At 37.0% G+C, this 20,474-nt stretch overlaps 1 protein-coding gene across 3 annotated transcripts; it reads right to left on the bottom strand.

Moving 5' to 3' along the window:
- Positions 1-2,413: 2,413 nt before the first annotated feature.
- On the bottom strand, positions 2,414-19,005 carry STARD4 (StAR related lipid transfer domain containing 4). Of its 3 annotated transcripts, none has more exons than XM_015140561.3 (6): positions 18,861-19,005; positions 13,970-14,083; positions 12,974-13,023; positions 8,335-8,461; positions 7,375-7,489; positions 2,414-6,484 (listed from the first exon to the last, which is right to left on the bottom strand). In XM_015140561.3, the coding sequence occupies exons 2-6, from the start codon at positions 14,072-14,074 to the stop codon at positions 6,264-6,266; spliced, it is 618 nt and encodes a 205-aa protein (XP_014996047.1). In that variant the 5' UTR covers positions 14,075-14,083; positions 18,861-19,005; the 3' UTR covers positions 2,414-6,263.
- Positions 19,006-20,474: the final 1,469 nt, after the last annotated feature.

Genomic DNA, 20,474 nt, shown 5'->3' on the forward strand with positions numbered 1-20,474 from the left:
CTCCAAACATCAAGCTGCTCCTGTCAAGTCCTTTTTCATCTCTCCCTTTTGTCCCTTTACATACTCTTTTGTAAATTCCTTTTGATATCATTTATTGCAAGCAGTATTTTTACATCCATCTTCAAGAAACATGTTTTGGGAGACATTTAGAATCAACTAAAAGTGTGTGTGTGTTTAGTTGTCTTGCCTCTTTATTTCAGATAATGCCTGTGATTAGTGAATGGTGGCATTATTCCTGAAGACAAATAAAATGAAGGAAGATAGGGACAGAGATTGACTGTCATTTGAATGATGGAAGAGAAGCTAAGAAGTAGAATTACTGTGAGGTTACAGAAATCATAAGTTAGCAGACATTGAGAAAGGAAAACTTCCTACTTGGGCTTTTCAGGCTTATGTGACATTATCTGGATGTGTTTTCTAGTCTTTCCTAAAGGAGAAATTTTTATTCCTGGGTTGCTGAAATCTTTCTGGACTAAAAGGATATAAGCAGCTCAATAGCAGCATAGAGGATTAGATTAAAGAAACAGCACTGCATACAGGAAACCTAAATCTCCAATAGTTTAGGCTGCAAGTCCTTAGCCAAACACAAGAGCATGTAAGATTTGGAGGACAAAGTATAAATATTTTAAGTTTGCATAACCAAGATTATAGGCTACCTTCCCAACTTCTAATTGAAGAGCACTGAAAACGGAGCTGTGAACACTTCATTTTTAAAACCTGACAACATGGTGCTACTGACTACTTAATACAAAGATATATTACAATATTTTTAGGTAAACATATTAAGTTTGGCCTGGGCATAAATGTACATACAGAAAATGTTTGTAGAGAATTCATCAAAATCATGCCCATTTACTGTTGTAGAGCTACAGTGTTCTTCAATGGTGGTGACTGACCAGTGAGTTTCTACTTCCTACAGACGGGACACAACAGTCATGGGCTGTCTCAACTGCCCAAAGTCTGAGGCAGACCACGTGAGAGCTGTGGCTTCTTCTTGGATTCAGGTTGGATAACCCAAATCAATGACTAAATATGTACATTTTGGGGGCGGTTGGGGGGTGTTTTCCAGGAACTTGAAGAGTACATGACATTATAAAAAATGGGTGTTGGAAGACTAATTGTAGAAATTTGACCTGAGGGACAATGTTACTTTGTGTAAGTTCACTCAGACATGTCAGAACATGCCCAAAGAAGCCTATACCTTGCTGCTGGGAAATGTAAAGCAGTTTGCATGTACAATATGATAATAAATCATCTAAGAACCCATCAAAACTTTGCATTTTGTGATTTCAAATGTTACCACAATTCAAGAAACACCATGGACATTTTTCTTACACCTGAAATATGCAGTTGAATCACTCCTTGAGTGTTTTCTCATTCTCTCAAATTATACTTTGAGTTTCAGAGCATAGCACTCATACTGAGTGCTCACATATTTTTGGTTGAGTAAAATTATAAAATTACTAGAGTTAAAAGAGGATATTAGTAATCATTTAATCCAATAAGCTTAGTTTATTAAAGAGAGCTATTATGCCCAAGAGAGGTAATGGCTTACCTAAGGTCACAGTGGCTGAGGAAGGAATAGACCAGGGTTGCCCAGCTCCTAGTCCAGTGCTCTCACTACCATTCAGGCTGCTGTAATAAAATACCATAAACTGGGTGGCTTATCACAATTTATTTCTGACATTTCTGGCACAAGTCCAAGAACAGTCCTGCAGGTTTGGCATCTATGAGGGCCTGCTTCCTCACAGAGGGTGCCTTCTTGCTGTGTCCTCATATGGCAGAAGGACAGAGGCATCACACTTGGGCCTCTTCTATAAAGGTACTAATCACATTCATTAGGGTTACCTAATCAACTCTCAAAGCTTTTAAAACCATTATCTTAGAGGTTAGGATTTTAACATCTGAATTTTAGGGGAACACAAATATTCAAACCATAGTACCAGATGTTTTATTAAATGAGGAAAATAACTCCCTGCTTCATAGTCATATTTTCTATGACGTACTTCCCACAGCATCCCTAGCTGCCTTCTTATAACATAGATAGTGGGTGTCCTTGTAATCACTTTTAGTTTTTTTCAATTCCAAACAAAATATCATAATTCCTAATCAAGGTAACACAATTATCTCAACATGTGTACAATAAATCCTGTCCATAATTTACAAAGGCAGAATATATTCATTATTCGTTCTGAATACATAATAGCAAATAAAGATTCAGCAGTATTGTATAATAGCTAATATTATATGAGACACTGGCAGGAGAGATCAGCATGTGTGTTGTTAACTTGATTTTCCAGGTTTATATTTACTTTTGTAAGAATTCAGGAAGTTAAATGACATACTTTAAATTCAGGCATATGAAACTAAATAGTACTTAATGTTAAATTACAAAGATAATACCAATGACCAATTTTAAGAGTGTCTACAAATTTTTATTTTTATACCAATTTAAAAATACATATTTTATCGATACTAATACATATTAGTTTAATAAATATTCTAGTTTTACATATTGGTTCACAAAAGAATTATATAAACTTCTTAAAAATAAAATCTATACTATAGCTTTTATTGAACTGCAAGAGATGAATTTTAATATTTATACATGTAAAAATCTGTAAAACAATAATTTACAAATTACAGTTCCAACTTCCTGTTTTTTGAAATTATTCTGATGTTTCTTCTACACTCAAGTCCCAACCTTCTCTACTTCTGGAAGTTGAATAAGAAACACATGGAAGATACACCAGGCAGGCAATGATACAACACAGGTTCTAAGGGAAACCTGATCAAGTCCCTTAGCTTCTCTGGTTCTGTTGATTTCTCTACAGGGTGGGCATCACGACAGTTCCATTTAATTAAAATAAACTGGATTTAAACAAGTGATTCTAAGGATGGTAGTACACTCTTGAGAAAAGAGGTAAAGCTTTTATCTGTATGAAAGGCAATTACTCAGACCTAAAAGCTCAATAGACAATTAAGGGCTTAAATTGGCCAATGTTTCCCAATCTCCAGATACAACTTCAATTACATAGTTTTTTAGCTTGAGATATTAACTGAATTCAACATGATTGTTGATAAAATGCCCTTAGTTTAAAAAAGGAAGAGGAGGGGGAAGGGAGGGGACGGAAAAAAATTCCATTAACTAGGAGATATTTTACAGACAGAAATCTACAATTTCAAATATATCCAACCTGAAAGAACACTGAAATAGATTTTTAACATTTACAAGCTCCCTAGTACTTTAGCAATTTATATTATAGATTAGTTAACTACAGAATACTAGATTCTCATTATTTTTTCTGAGTACTGTTTCAAACTTTAAGGGTTAACTAAGAGTTATCAACACAAACTAATATTTCATGCAAAAGTATCACTTTTATAACAATCTTTTTCTTGTATGAAACTAATTTCCTTAAAAAATAGCTACTACGTACTGAAAACAGTATTACACCAAATATTTCCTACATACACAAGTTCTAATACATACCACCTTATCAGCTACAGAAAACAGTCAACCATTTAACAAGAAAGCAGATTATATTCTTTCATTTTACCAACTGCCATATCGAAAATTACTTATCTTTGAAGGAAAATATTTTCTGGCAATAATTTTATTTCACTGACAACCGATTTATAGCTAAAGTTTAGATGTCCTATTTATCAAGCAATGAAGGCTCTAGAGACTAGAAAATATTTCCATTTAAGATATTATTCCATATTATTGTCTATTTCATCTTACTACAAGACAAATTAATAAATATGCTATAGGACTGTGCTATTCATTCAACACAGTATCTACTGGCCTCATGTGGCTAATGAGCACTTAAAATGTGGCTTGCCCAAATTTGTAAAATGCATACCAGATTTCAAAAAATTAGTACAAGAAACAATACAAACTATCATAGTAAATCTTTATATCGATTGCATGTTAAAATGATAACATTTTGGATGTATTGAGCTAAATAAATATTAAAATTAACTTCAGCTGTTTAATGTTTTAATATGGCTTCTAGTTTTAAATTAAATATATCACTTACATTATTGTTCTATCCTACAGCATTGCTATAGAAGCAGTAGACTCAATTATTTATGTTAATATCCATCCCAACCCACATCATTAAGCTTTTATATCATTATAGTATGAGATAACATATTTAATACATGATCATAAGATTCCTGAGCTTAGAATCATGAACACCTCCACTCTTCAAAATGAAACCAAACAAAACCTGCTGTCATTATCCTGGCAACAGTGATAAACTTTAGATTTGTGTTAGGTATGAGTCTGCAAAAAAGACAAAAGGAATCTTTTGGAATGATGGAAATGTTCTAAATCCAGATTGTGTTGATGGCTGCACAGTTCTACATACGTATTTTAAAAATCACTGAATTAGATACTTAAAATGGGTAAATTATATAATATGTAAATTATATATCAATAAAGCTGTTTTTGTTTTTTTAAAGTATACAGCTAGAGTCCAGCAGATCTAAGGGGCCATCTAGAAGCTGCACATACATTTTAGGTGATTCAAACATAATTTTTAAATTCATCATTCTTACATTGAAAATGTTTCCATGAGGGTAATTTTACCTAGAGTGGGTCCATGTTTAACAGTAAATTATATAATTATTTATTGGAGGTATATGTTGATAAGGACAAAGAGCGCGCTAGAGTAGAGATAGTGGGCAGTTACTTGCTTTTAGGGACATCCACTTCAGGAAATAATAGCCCTTATAGTAATGTATACTATCTTGTCACAAATCCCTTACTCAAGTTAGGCACCTTTGGAATTTCACCATCCTAGATAGAACAGTAGAATATGAGACTTCCTACTCCATACTAATAAAAACAAATGAAAAAAATAGATGAAGTCAAAACTAACATTTACCAATTTCCATGGAAACTGAAACTAAACTGAGTTTTCTTTCACTATTGCAGAACAAAAAAAAAAAAGGAGCAGAAATCTAGTAATTCAAAAGTACCTTCAATTTAGAAAAGGATACTGGTAAATTAATAAACCATTAAGAATATAGAATCCTTTGTGCATTCCTTCTGTCAGATCTTGACCAATCTAGATACTATGAGATAATTCACCACGAACATTATGCTGCTGCCACCTTTTGTTTTTTGAAATCTATCATCGCCAGTGGCAAAAAATAAAAACAAAAGCAAAAAACAGCTTCACTGTTCCACTTTGTCAAAATGGGTATGAAGAACTATGATTTATTCTTTCTTTTCGCTCAAGAAAAGTAAAACACAGATCAAACTGTCATGTACTTGAAACACTATATACCTTTGTGCATTTCATGTCTTGTTTAGCATGTATTTCAGGGCTCACTTTACCCATATTAACAACAACAAAACAGTAGACACAGGAATGCTAACACATAAACAACTAACATTAAACACTGAAATGGATTTCGAGATGTGTGCAAGTACACAAAAAGATAAATATATACAAAGATTTGCCTGGACACCTGAATTGCCTCAAGTTCTCATTTTAGAAGCAAACTAGATGGAGAGTTCAAAACCCAAAGTCATTTAGAATGTGAAAATCATTTAGAAATTCTCATTTAAGGCACCCACAGAATTAGGGGACCCACAGTACTCAATTCTAATCATTATAAAATGATATCTAGGCACTTGGATAAATCTAAGAATGTATTTGTTCTAGTTACAGACTGATGCTTTTAAGAGTCCAAGATAAGTCTTGGACATCAACTAAATTCCACATTTTAAATTGGGGCCAGGCACAGTGGCTCACGCTTATAATCCCAACACTTTGGGAGGCTGAGGTGGGGAATCGCTTGAGGCCAGGAGTTCAAGACCAGCCTGGGCAACATAGTGTGACCACATCTCTACAAAAAATTAAACAAAAATTAGCCATGCATGGTGGCGTGCACCTGTATTGCCAGCTATTCAGGAGGCCGAGGTAGAATAACCCCTTTAACCCCTTGAGTGATCAGATCAAAGCTGCAGTGAGCTGTGATCATACCACTGCCTTCTAGCATGGGCAACAGAGTGAGATCCTGTCTCAAAATTAAAAAAAAAAAAAAAAAAAAAAGAAAAGAAAATGCCCCCTCTTAGATAGTTATTTACTTTAGGAATAAAACCAAACATTGTACCAGTAAACCAAAAACATTTCAAATTTTTCTACCGGCTATGCAGAAGAGTGGAATCAATGATTTTTTACAGGCCATGTAGCTGAGAGAAAGAGTTGATCCATAGTACTACAAGTTTGAATGTATTTTGCCTATCATAAAGCTTTTCGTAAATCACCATAGAAGTTGGTTAAAGTGCTTGCCATGGCTGTATCTACCGCAGACTGAGGAATCATCCCACGCAGATCTGTCTGAATATATCCTGTCAAAAGACTCTGGTTTGGGTTGTCCTTAAGTGGAACACAAAACCAACCACAGGGATGGTTATATCCTCGAACAAATTCTGGTCTCTTTTCATCCCAGTCAAGACTTATTCCTATAAGACAATTTTTAAAATAGCACTATTAATAGCAATAACTGACATAAAACTCTCATTTAAAAATATTACCAGAATTCTTTTTTAAATATGTATTCTTATCCATATAGATGAAAATTAAATCCCAAAGTGACCATGGCAGAATGAAGAAGAGACTTACCAAGGAGGATTCTGACAAGGGGTTGACAGATAGGTAATGGGTAAACTTTTAATCCCTTCAGAATACATGACATCATATCATCTTAGTACTCCTTGGAAGCTACAAATCTGGCTGTAGTACCCAGGCCTTGAGGTGCCAATAATCGAATCCATGGTACCGTAACTATTCCCCACAGTGACTACCATATTATACTTTGGTACTAGTTACTTAAGAATAAACAAGTAGATGTTTACTTACAACTGCTAACTTAAGTATATACTATATACAAAATAATATTAATTTACCTATAGGTAGGTTTTAGAAAACAGGAGCCTTCCAATGGCAGTATTTTTAATCTTGAAAAATACAACACAGCTCAAGGAAGGAAGAATATTCTAAGACATACCAAATCTAGTTTTTCTATGTATATGACCAAGAAACTGTTTTCTGAGAGTGGCTTAGAAGAAAATCCATTTCTAGAATCCTTTCTTAGAGGCAGTCATGTGATCCACATTTGCTACCTCTGACCTAGAGGATACTGTGTAACTGGGAACAAAAACTTATCAGAAAGATTTCAAAACCCTTTTGATATTGTTATTTTACTCCCTAGAGTTTAGCATTTGCAAAAAAAGTGTTAGCGATTACAGAGTCAGAGTTGAAAATATATCTCACAAGGAAAGAAACATCTAGCCTAGAAAACACAAATATTTAAACCATACTGAAAAAAAGCATAACATATTGAGATTATTACCACAAGATAAAAGCCCTTCTTTATAGCCCACAGTGTAGGAGAAATCAACAAATTCTCTTGGGGAAATTATATTCCAAAGCTGACCAGCAGTAGTGTAACGCATCACACAGCAATTCTGAAAAAGAAGAGGTAAGACACGTGTTATTACTATAGGAAACACACATAGCTTCATATATCATAAACTTATCTCTGGAAAGAAACTTTTATTTAAAATGTTTCATAATTATAATAATTCTTACACTGATTCTGACAGGTCTATATCTCTATTCTAAATCACACTGCTGTTGGATGGCCATGAAGAAGATACATAATCAAAATACAGAGGTGCAAGTTATCCAGTATCCAAATTTCTAATCAAATGCAGTTGTCTTTTATTCTATGTAACATTCCACATGGAACTAGGGAATGTAGACTGTTTCAGTTTTAAGATCAAATCCACAAATACTTCTGACTACAACATCAAACATTTTAATTAAAAAAATTCAAGCATTAAGCAATGAATTAATAAAAATAGAAACAGAGCAGGTCATTTTGGCTACATAATTTTAGAATATTTAAGGTGGCATTTTTATCTTTGGTCATTGATGTTGGCTTAGTATTAATGGAAAAGCTGCACATATTCACCTAGAAACCTAAACATGATGGTGGTGTTTTCAGAATTTTAGCTTTCAGAATCTTAACTAAAGTTTTACAATTAAGGATGCTGAATATGCTTTTAAGCAGCAAGGGTATAGCTACCATGGAAAACAAACTCGGTCTAACACTCATTAATTAGTATGAGGAAACACAAACATTTTAAGAGGCAGCATGGGACTCCCCTGTGATATCTTTGTTGTGACTGCTATTCTCAAAGCAATGAATATAAGTGTGTACAAATGCTCATGCTCACATGCTCTGGCTCACTCACGCGCTCTCTCATGCGCATACACACAGTCTAAAGTAATGTTTCTAAATAGATACCTCTTCAAAGTTCTCCAGAATATCCAAAGAAGTCATCAAGCTGTCCCAATCCAAACGACAAGGCCCTGGGCGTATATGGTCTATTATACTATTGACAAGGTCATCTATAACACCTTGGGCTTTGTAGCTGGAGAAAAAAAGTTTAAGTTAATTGCTATTACAATAAAAAATTTCAGCATACCCTTAGAGTGACAGCTAACTTTGAAAGTAAGGATAAAAATTAGGCCGGGTAGGGTGGCTCACGTCTGTAATCCCAGCATTCTGGGAGGTTGAGGCAGGTGGATCACTTGAGGTCAGGAGTTTGAGACCAGCCTGACCAACGTGGCAAAATTCTGTCTCTAGTAAAATTACAAAAAGTAGCCAGGCATGGTGGCATGCACCTGTAGTCCCAGCTACTTGGGAGGCTGAGGCAGGAGAATCCCTTGAACCCTGGAGGTGGAGGTTGCAGTGAGCCAAGATCATGCCACTGCACTCCAGCCTAGGCGACGGAGTGAGATTCCATCTCAAAAAAAAAAGAATAAAAATTAATTAATTAAGGGTGGTCCAGGCGTGGTGGTTCATGCCTGTAATCCCAGCACTTTGGGAGGGCAAGGCGGGCAGATCATCTGAGGTCAGGAGTTTGAGACCAGCCTGACCAACATGGAAAAACCCAGTCTCTACTAAAAATACGAAATTAGCCGGGCATGGTGGCTCATGCCAGTAATCCCAGCTACTTGGGAGGCTGAGCAGAAGAATCGCTTGAACCTGGGAGGCAAAAGTGGTGAGCCGAGATTGCGCCACTGCACTCCAGCCTGGGCAACAAGAGCGAAACTCCGTCTCAAAAAAAAAAAAAAAATTAATAAAGGTTTTAATTTTTTTTCTAAAGGGAATAAATTCCAATAACTTTTCTGATAAGTTATGTTCTACCAATTATTTTTATTAGCATGCACCCTTTGTCCTCAAATCTAGTAAGAGAACTGAAGGCTACACTATGTGTCATAATGAAAATAATAAAGTTCCTTCATGCTATAGCATAGCCAAAAACAGTCTATAGAATGCCATAAGCTTTCCATTTATTTTTATATTCTTTCCTCAGTTATCATCTGACATATTAATACATGAATATTTTTACCCTGACTTTTAAAAACTTTTTATTAGGAACAGAGAAATAGGCCAATAGAACAGAACACCAAGGAACTGATTCATAAATATGTCAGAACTTGACATATTTCAAAGGCGGCATCACTTATCAGTCGGGAAAAATGTGCAATCATAAATGGTGTGCCTAGATTCAATAGTTATCCTTATGGAAAAAATAAAACTTAGATTCCTATTTCCACCACTCATAATAATTTTCAGATAAATTAAATATCTGTGTAAAACATGTAAAATGGGCCAGGTGCAGTGGCTCATGCCTGTAATCCCAGCACTTTGAGAGGCCGAGGTGGGCAGATCACGAGGTCAGGAGATCAAGACCATCTACTAAAAATACAAAAATTAGCTGGGCCTGGTGGCGCGTGCCTGTAGTCCTAGCTACTCGGGAGGCTGAGGCAGGAGAATAGCTTGAACCAGGGAGTCAGAGGCTGCAGTAAGTCAAGACTGAGCCACTGCACTCCAGCCCGGTGACAGAGTGAGACTCTGTCTCATAAAAACGACAACAACAACAACAAAAAAACATAAAATGAAAAACTTTAAAATGTTGAGAAAAATATACAAGAGACCACTTTTGTGACCTCAGAGTACAGGGGGATTTCTTGAATATGTAAAATACAGAAAAACACAAATAATACAAAAGATCAACTAAAATTAAAAACACGCATACCACACAAGAAAAAATAAGTCATTTTTTAAAACTAGCCACAGACTGAGAGAAGATAGTGTAACACATATAAACAGGGAATGATTATGCAGGATATATGAATAACTCCTATAAACCAATGAGAAAAAAAAAATCCAAAGAAACGATGGGCAAAGGACATGGTAAGATTGACCTGAAATGTCAAGAAGTATACAAAAGATTTCAACTTCACTAGTAATCAAGTAAATACTAACAAGAACAATCTGATTAAAACCCCTCAGACTGACAGAGATTAAAAGCTCGTAGGCTGGGCGCGGTGGCTCAAGCCTGTAATCCCAGCACTTTGGGAGGCCGAGACGGGCGGATCACGAGGTCAGGAGATCAAGACCATCCTGGCGAACACAGTGAAACCCCGTCTCTACTAAAAAATACAAAAAACTAGCCGGGCGAGGTGGAGGGCGCCTGTAGTCCCAGCTACTCGGGAGGCTGAGGCAGGAGAATGGCGTAAACCCGGGAGGTGGAGCTTGCAGTGAGCTGAGATCCGGCCACTGCACTCCAGCCTGGGCGACAGAGCGAGACTCCGTCTCAAAAAAAAAAAAACAAAAAAAAAAAACTCGTTAAGTAGTAAATGGAGGGGGATGAGAATCCTCAAACTGCTACTTTAGAGAGCAAGTTGGTAGTATCTAGTAAGGTTGGAAGATATACATCCCCAAGACCCAAAGAAAATTACACATGTGTGCACAAAGAGATATAAACCAAGAGGTTTACTATAGCATTGTACTTTATAGAGAAACATTGACAACAGCCTAAAAATCTATCACTAGGTGAAGCTACAAACATAGATAAAAACATTGTGGTATATTCACATAGAGGGAAAATAATGGATTTACATATAACAATATGGCTAAATCCTGAAAACATAATATTTAATTAAAAAAAGGCAAATTACTAAATTAAATATGTACATACAAACACATATACATGAATATAAAAAACACACCAAATAATGCTTTTACATATATAAAAATATGTGGTCAAAGTATGAAACAGGAACAATACACACAACTTCAGGACAGCAGTTACCTCTGGGGATGAAAGAAAGGAGATGAAATAAGAAATTACCTTCAGCTCTATCAGTACTTTTTTTTTTTTTTTTTTTTTTTTTTTTTAGCATTTGAAGCTATTTAATCATTTTATAATAACTCAAGCCAAACTTGTATTATCTCCCTCACCATAAATCTGCTCTCCCATCTTGTATTCTTTAACTTGGGATAGTTGGAGGTAATACAAATTAATCTAGTCAAATTAGAAAATCTTAGATTCAACAATGGCTCTTCTTCTTCTCTTAATCCCATTTTTCCATAGTCAGAACGAATCAGTCACTACGTTTTTATCAGGATTTCCTAAATGTAAAGTACTTAGAAAAATATTTGGCTCTCAATAAATGTTGGTTATCGTTGCCACCATTGCTATCAATAAATCTTTCACATTCATTTGTCCTTTTTGACTTCCACGTTACTGCCTCAGTTAGAGCACTTGTGTCCAACTCAACACATCAGGTCCTACCTCTTTTGATCATATATCCCTTTAAGAATCTGAAAAAAAAACCACCAGTGTTTCTCATATGTGTTTATGTGGTAGGTATGCAATTCCTTCTGCCTAGAACAAGAACCCTTTCATTCCTTAAGAAATATTTATTCTTCCCTTAAGTGTTAGCTCAAACATTAGTTCTCTATGAAGTCTTTTCACATCTCCAAGCATAAAGCTTCCCTTGGCACATTTGACACTTTCAACCCTCACTGGGAATTACTAATTTAAAGAATTAACTTCCATACTTGTTTACAATGCTTAATCCAACTCCAATTTTCCTGTCCTCACCATAAATAGTATAAAATTCATCTTTCTGAAAATACTATCTTTGACATTACAATTCAGAACATCCTGTATATACTAAGAATCTCCAGCAGTTTTATTTTGAAAAATGGCTGAGTCTTAAGGATGTGAACACTCTACTCCAAGTATGCAAGGCAATTGTGTCTACAAGCTTTAAAAAACAATATATTATTTTCTTATGTTATTAAATAATCTTCAAAAATGTGGTTTTTAAAGGCTATATCATATTCTATCACAGATATTTCATACTGAATCATCTCCTACTATTGATTATTCAGGTTTATAATTTTTAATATTATAAATAATGCTGTGATAGAAGAACAAGTACTTAAGTCACTGTTATCTTGCTGATAAATTCTTCAAGATAAGTTCCTAGGATAAAACGTTCTACAGCACTGAGTAAATGTAGAATTTTAGAAGGGTCATATTTACAATGCTAAGAAATTCAGATTTTAGCAGCCATTTTAGATCATTATTTATGACCTCCTCACCACCAACTCAGTCCACAAAGGACATGGACATTTTTAAGGCTCTGAATTCATAAGCCCAATTTGCTTTCCAGAAAGTTAAAAAAAATCGCCAGGCACGGTGGCTCAAGCACTTTGGGAGGCCAAGGCGGGTGGATCACGAGGTCAGGAGTTCAAGTCAGCCTGGCCAAGATGGTGAAACCCCATCTCTACTAAAAACCACAAAAAAAATTAGCCAGGTAGAGTGGCAGGTGCCTTAATCCCAACTACTTGGGAAGCTGAGGCAGGAGAATCGCTTGAACCCAGGAGGCAGAGGTTGCAGTGAGCCGAGATTGTGCCACTGCACTCCAGCCTGGGTGACAGAGTGAGACTCTGTCTCAAAAAGAAAAAAGTTAAAAAACTCTTAAAAAGCTAAATCTTACTAGCAATGACTACTTAGTGACAATGCATATAAGTTTCGAAATGTCTTAAGAGCTACATAAATTTATAAAAAGGTACTCACAGATATCCATTAAATTCTTCTGAGGGTTTTCTCCAAACAGTTACATCTTTCTAGAAAAATAAAAACATTATATGGTAATAATTACATAGGTGGAACCCTAGACATAAAACTGATAATTTTATAAATCTAGAGAATGTCTCTGCATTAAAATAAAACTTCAGTATATTTTCAGAATACATAAAAGTCATCTACACCATAAAAGGATTTGTATTTGAATTGCTTCTGTATCCTTAAGTTCTTCACATTGTACTTAAATTACAGACCTCCAAAAAATATTTTCAGTAGTATTTAATGAGATCCAAACACTGTAAGATTCAATGATGGCACTATCTTAGTCCTATCTTATCTATTTACCATTACTGATACATTCATACTCTAACACTAGGAACACTATTTCATTCTGAAATTGTTTATAACTTTTAAAAAGTTAAGCAATTCACATTTATTATGATAGTGTTACCATGAATTAGTCCCTACATTTTTTCCTCATCATTTCCCAAGTAATTCTGAATATCAGAATAGCTAGAGCACTTAACTAGAAGTGTCCTGGGTTCCAGAATTGGTTCTAGCAACATTCAACCCACCCATGTAATAGTTTGGGCAAGTCATATTAGTAAAAAGGAATACTAAGTAGTTACCTTCATAGGCTTTTTGGTATATGAAATTCTTCCAAACTATCAAGTACTACACTTTCTTAAATTGATAATGATACATTTTATTTGCTGACTTAAGAGGCTATTCTTTAGGTCTAGTTGCCATGAGCCTATTCTCCTGTCTAATATCCAAAGAGCTAATGAAAGCAGTATAGGATTACTACTGATATATTTCTTCCTTTGTGTGACATTAGACCATCAACTTTATTAGCTCAATTATTTATCTTGCATATCCATCCAAAGTATGGTCTTTGTCCATATCGTTCCATTTAATTTTAGAAGTCATCAACCAATTCATTAGATAGAAGATATACCCCAAATGTAAGTAATTGAACTAATTTACCGTTTTCTTAGCAACTCGCCACTTATCTTCTTCAATGCTATGGTACTGGATGAGAGTGTTTTTAAGTTTAGTCGCAAAAGAAGCAACATCAGACAGGCCTTCCATTACTTCTCTCTGTTATGGAGACCAAGATTAGCATCAGCAAACACCACAGTTTGAGGCAATAGACCAGTGGGTCTCAAATCTGGCTTCACAATATAATAACCTACCAGAGCTATAAAAGATAGCTACCCTCACCCCAAATCAACTAATCACAATCTCTGAGAGTAGGACCTGGGCATAGTTTTTTTCCAATTGCTCCCAAGATGAATAACCCATAGCCAGAGGTGAGAATTACATACTTTTTACAATTAAAATCACTCATATAGAAAAGTAAAAGGGAAGTCAGGAGGAGGGGGAAGGGATTGTATCTCTCTTATATGTATGTTGTTAACTCTCAGATATTTACCTGCAGTCCTCATTGTTCCAATGAGCTCAAAACATCCCAGATCCAGAAGCCTACTTAAAGCTTCAAGCCTAAATGGAATCTCTTGCCTCCCCTGGCTTTCCTCAATTTGCCACAGTTTTCCTCATTTTAACAATTTACTATTAAAATGGCAACTGAGCCCAAGTTCTCAAGTCAAAAGGCTTGGAACTGACTTAATAGGAATAGGTTCCTTTTAACACCATCATACCTCATTGTCTACAGTGTTCTAGTCCTACTGGTTTTCTTTCTGTCCCTCAAACAGGCTAGCTTATCAGTGACTTGGGGTCTAGATCCCAAATCTTAGCATCACTGATAACAATGTAATGTAAATTTCAGTTTAAACCTCCTATCCTTCATAAAGCCTTCTGGAAGTTACCATTAACATCTTTATTTTCTTCATAGTGCTTATCATTATCAGACAATATAATAACTTATTTATAGGTGTGTGATTCTACTCTTTGACCACCTCATTCCTAACTAATAGCATAGAGGTCCTTGTCTTATTTATCGCTACATCTCCACCACCTAGAACACTGCCTGGCACATAGTAGGCCCTTATTTTGTTGATGTGTTACTGCCTCAAAACAAGAATTACTTGGTCTTTGTCTTCTTTTGGTGCCAGGGCACCAATTTCTTAGCATAATTCCTACTTTTCACTATTCTATCTCTACTCCTTCCATCTTCAGTAAAAGGCTAAAGAAGAAAAGAGTTTTAGGGGTAAAGTTGCCCATTACAGAACCATCAAATTGCTGGAAAGGAGGTCAAGAAAACATCTAAATGAAAGCTCAAGCCTCACCCTCTATGGGAATAAGGCTGCAGTTGTCAACTACGGATGCACGCATTAGAATCACCTTTTTATACTTTGTACTAATTGTTGCTGTTTTCAGGTGTTACATTTTAGGGCCCAGTGCCAAATAGTCTGATTCAGTGGCTTTGTTCTGGAATGGGCCTCAGAAATGTAGGTCCTTTAAAATAGTCTCACTAATTATTCTGTTGTCTAGCCAGGGATCAGAACTAAGTGATCTAAAAATTAAAGTGACAGAAATAAATTAAGGTTGTAGCCAATATTTAAATACCACTAATTAGAGCATATAAGCCATTAAAATTTATAAATACTACAATTATGTAGAAACATGGGAAAGTATACAAAGAAAATTCAATATACCTTTTAGGACCTATATAAGTGATGCAAAATATATAATAAGTATAGATCCAATCCACGGATGAAAAGTTGATGAGCTCATTCAAAAAGTCTCTCATTCAAGAATGTACCCAATTTCCATTCAAGAGGCTGTCAACTTGACAGCCAGTACAATGACTTTATTCAAGAGTATGCCATAAACAAGCAGAAGTTCTTGCAGAAGGCTTGTAAAAGATATTTAATTTATCTATTACTGGGATTACTATGATTAAACATATTCTTCAAACCCAAAGGTCACCTGCTGGGTTCCTGTGGTTGGCAGATAAGAGTATTCAAAAGTTTTGATAGAAATCAAAGGTGAAATGGAAAGTTATTATTATCATAAGCAAACATTATCATTGGGCAAATCCAGCGCACAGAAAGTTACCTAGAAAGCTACCTAGAAGAGATGAGAATCTGCAACTTTAAGGTACCTGGGTTAGTAATCATTCATTCATACTGATCAGTATAAAGTTCCAGCTCCTTACTATAGCTTACAGGTTCTTTTATAATGTGGCATATTTTCATTACTTCATTTCCACTTATCTTTCCTGGACTCCCCTGAACCTGGGTTAGTTCTGCCTCCAATATTTTCTGACAGCAACTCTGTACTGTAATTACTCACTTGTTATCTTCTCCTATTTAACTGTAAAATCTTTGGGGGGCAGGAAATGTGGCTTCTTCAATATTATTCTCCTTATGTCTAGCATTCAGTAGGAACACAGTGAATAAAAAATGGAAAAATGTATAGACAATAAGCTACTATTCTCACTTATGGAAGACCTCAAGATATGTAAAGTATGCCCATTTACACAAGTCCTAGAGCTTCTGAATAACTAAAACTTCCATTACCATAATGAAACACAATTTCTCAAGGAGGTCTACTATTAAATATTTATCAAGCATCTATTATATACCAGGTCCTAGAACTACAGAAACAGATGGAATCCACTTTCTACTCTCAAAGTTGACTTATTCTACTGTTAAGCTTTTACAGAAATAACAACAAAAACCAAAACATTAAAAAAATCTATTAATAGTCTTTTTAAGAGTGATGCAGTGGGAGGTAGGAAAGGAAAAGAAAGAAGTACAAAATCAGAAAGTTCTCTCTCTCTGATTAAATATGTCCAGCAAAGTATTTAACCAGGCAGTTAAGTCTTGCATGGATTATTTTCATCAAGATTAAGTCCATAATGAAATAATGGTTGCCATTAAAATTGCTACCTCTGTGTAAACAGGCATAATTGCGCATCTCTCAAAATATTAATATATTCTAGAACCAAGAGGGCTAGGGGGAGAATATTGGGTTATCAAGGTCTTGGCTCTCTCTCCTAATATAACAGGGTACTGAAATTAATTGAGAGGAAAACACCTAATTTGCCCTCCTGTAATCTCCAACTGTGGAGAATGTCAGGAAAATGTTTTAAATACCATTCTGAACTTCCTTTTACTAATTCAGCCTTTTATTCCCTTACCTCAACCTTTATATCAAGAAATTATCCAACTCTAACATTTACATGTCAGTGAGAACAGGCACCACTTAACCTTATCAGAATGTAATACTCTTGTCAGTCCCGTGGCCAAACGCTGAGTAATGTCCACCTCCATGTTCTTCCTTTAAACTAATCTTTTTGTTCATGTTTTCTATGTCCATGTTTTTGAAGCGATCACTAGTGGTGACAGTGGCTGCCATCATAGGGATGGCAGCTGTCTCAAGTTAAAACTTTTCTTGAGGCCATCTATCAGCACCATAGTCTTGACCAATCCAACTCCAATTACTTTAAACTATCTGTCACAGTGAGATGGCATAGGTTCTATTTTAAATATGGAACATAATAAAACATTTAACCTCTAATATAAAGTGAATGCCATAAAAATCCGTTGGACTTTTGTAGTATGACTAAGTCAGAATTCACTTGTTAAAGAAATGCAGGTATCAGAACGGTCTAACCTTGCATTACGTGATTAATATGGTTTTCACTTCCAGGAACAGCTTCAGTTTAACATGCCATGGACTTTCCCCAATGTCGTACAAACCAAAGCTTTGTAAATTAAATTATATTTGTTAACGAACATAAAAATTTCAGCATATGCTTGATTTCCAATCAATGTTGAACTGTTAAGTTTTCCAACTCAGACAAGTACAGCAGTTTCTCATTTTTTGAGACTGGCTCTGGCAGGAGCTCACTATTTAAAGAAACGCAACATGGAAGTATATTTCTACAACGTGAATAATGATCCAACTTACTGTTCAAACCCCTAATGCTCTAATACTTGATTTTAAAAAAAACCTAATGCTCTGTACTTGATTTTAAAATATAACAATAGCTAACATTTATTGATCACTTACTACATGCTCAGTCCTGGCTGCTTTACATTGCATTATTTTATGTAATCCTCAGAAGAGTAAGAGTCCATCTATCATTGCCTCTGTTTTACAGAAAGGGAAAATAGCAACAGGAGGGTTGAGTCACTTGTCCAAGATCACACAGCTCACAAGTGACGGAGCCAGAATTCCAACCCAAGGCGTCTGACTTCAGAGCCTAAAGCTCTATCTTGTAAAACGGTGGAAGCTGATCACAGGCTGGAAGAGACTTCATATAAAAAACCTGGGCCCACCATGAATTTGTCAAATTTTGTCCTGGCTGCTGAACCCAAAAATCTAAGGTAATCTTTAAGTGCAAATTAGAGTAAACAATGACACTAATTTGGTGAGAAATTATATGAGTTAATACATTTAGCAGGGACCTTGGAAGCCCTGGGAAAACTTTGTCTCTTGTCATTGGCATCACCTCCGCGAAGCCTGGTGGGACGCGGCTGCCCCTGCGCTGTCTGTGCACCTCCTAAGAACCAGGAGGCGCGGTGCCCTCCAACAAACACGACTGCCCCAAATCAGGCGAGATTACCACCGCTCCGCTCCCATTTAACAGCTGAGGACACTGAGGCCTAATGGATTCCAAGTACTTAAATTGGTGAGCGGCGTGCAGGGGCGATTTGCAAGCCCTGAGATCCTTCCAGCTCGCCCCTTCCCCTCCCTGGGGCTCAATTTTCTCTTTCATCTGCGAGGTCCACTCCCGCCCGGACGCCGGGGCCCGCCATCCCCAACGTCCACCGCGGGCTCCCTAGTTCCACGGTCTGGAGCAGGTCCAGAAGACGCAACTGGCAGGACGCACCGGGCGCCACAGTCGCCCTCCCCACAGGCCACCCCAATCCTGCCGCGGCTCCGTGGCTCTCCCTACCTTTACCTGAGGTGAAGCAAGGACGTGGAATCAGCTATGGCGCGCTACCGAGCACCTCACACCGCTCTCAGCAGCACCGCTCAGCTTCCCGGCCCTCCGAGGCGCAGGCGACAGCAGCCAACACGTAAGTCACCGCTGGTCGCAGCCAACTGGAAGGCACCCAGCGCCTCTGGGCCAGGCGGGCCGAGCCCCCCAGCCCCGCCCCCTGACCCGAACCTTGGAGCCCCCGGGGGCTGGGAGGAGGTGGCCGGAACAACGTGCACTTGCTCGGATTGGCTGATGAGGGAGCGTGTGGCGGGCTGATTGGTCGCCGATAAATGGAATGATTCCGCGTGGGTAAGGGCTGGCCCGAGCCGCGCCAGGGTTCCCTGGACGTCTGGCATTGCCTGCAGGTTTGGATTGGTTGGGTTGTCCTGTGAGCACTTAATTGTGAAAGAATTTTGTCGGCAGTAAACCGACTGGGAGAAATTGAAACTGAAGGCGAATTGAAAGATCACAGTGAGGGATAAGACTGGTCCAAATTCTTCCCGCTTGGGTTATCCTAGTGTCACACAACTACGCTACTCCTCCCAGGACTAAAAGTCAAGTAAGAAAAAGCGCCCATGCAGAGGAGGACGAGCTCTCTGCCTCCTGCTTAGCCTGACTCACCACTGAGAGAGCTGGGAAGGAAAACGCATATAAACGAAAGTCACTGCCACTGTGTGAATTGACCTTTAGCCAAATGTGTTCGTGTGTGTGTGTTTCCACCCTCAGAGTTTAGAGGGCAACCTTAGAAGTAGAGAAAAGGAGGGGGTGTGACAAGTGGATTTAGCAACTGCACAGTGTTGGAGTTTCCATCTACTCGAAGATGAGAAACATTTCTTCCAGTGGCTGTGAAGTCACCCATCTGATGGGATGCTTGGCAAACAGTGAATTTCTTCCTTTGCTAGAGTAGCTATGATGCACTGATTAGCGAGGCTTGGTTTGTCTGCAAATTGCAGTTACTAAGATAGGTAGTTTGAGAACCAAAAGCAGGAAAGAATGCAGTGCTACACCATTAGTGATTTCTGATAGACCTGCAACGAAAATAAATAATACTCCATAAATTTTTAAGTCGGCGTCACCAAAAGAATTACCAAATACTACTTGCTAGTTATTATTGGCTGAATTTTTTTTACCTTCATCGTTTATATGTAAAACAATTTGTTTTATAATTTCATGTGACGTAATAGAGTTCTTCGTGTGTTGTAAAGCTCCTTTCACTTGGGAATTGTTGGCCAATTATTGAGGTTCTTTGGATGGATGGATGAATACTTAGATAAATAATTTGAAATGGTTGGGGAAAAGTGCTTTGTAATTAAGTCGTACATACTTAATATCTCATTGAATCCTCTTAACAGCCCCCTAAGGTAGGTGTGTTTTAAAGGCGAGGAGCCTCATACGTAAATCTTAAGGCAAGTTGCTTAATTACCGAGTGGAGAAACTGGATTTGGCTGAGGTCCGCTGGACTCTGAAACTGGGCTCTTAGTCTCTATAAAATTCAGATGGTGCTTGATAGTTCTTTGTGAAGGCACCTGTGAAGACCACTGGGACCAGAAATGAAAGGCCTAATTCCTACTGTGAGGGTTTACACAGCTTTAA

The sequence above is a fragment of the Macaca mulatta genome, chromosome 6 (assembly GCF_049350105.2).
Source record: "Macaca mulatta isolate MMU2019108-1 chromosome 6, T2T-MMU8v2.0, whole genome shotgun sequence".
NCBI classification, from domain to species: Eukaryota; Metazoa; Chordata; class Mammalia; order Primates; family Cercopithecidae; genus Macaca; species Macaca mulatta.

Coding starts and splice junctions, on each gene's coding strand:
- STARD4 (XM_015140561.3), bottom strand. CDS start 14,074: ATGGAAGGCCTGTCTGATGTTGCTTCTTTTGCGACTAAACTTAAAAAC. Junction 13,024..13,969: donor GGCGAGTTGCTAAGAAAACG/GTAAATTAGTTC, acceptor TTATTTTTCTAG/AAAGATGTAACTGTTTGGAG. Junction 7,490..8,334: donor TTCTGGAGAACTTTGAAGAG/GTATCTATTTAG, acceptor CTTCTTTTTCAG/AATTGCTGTGTGATGCGTTA.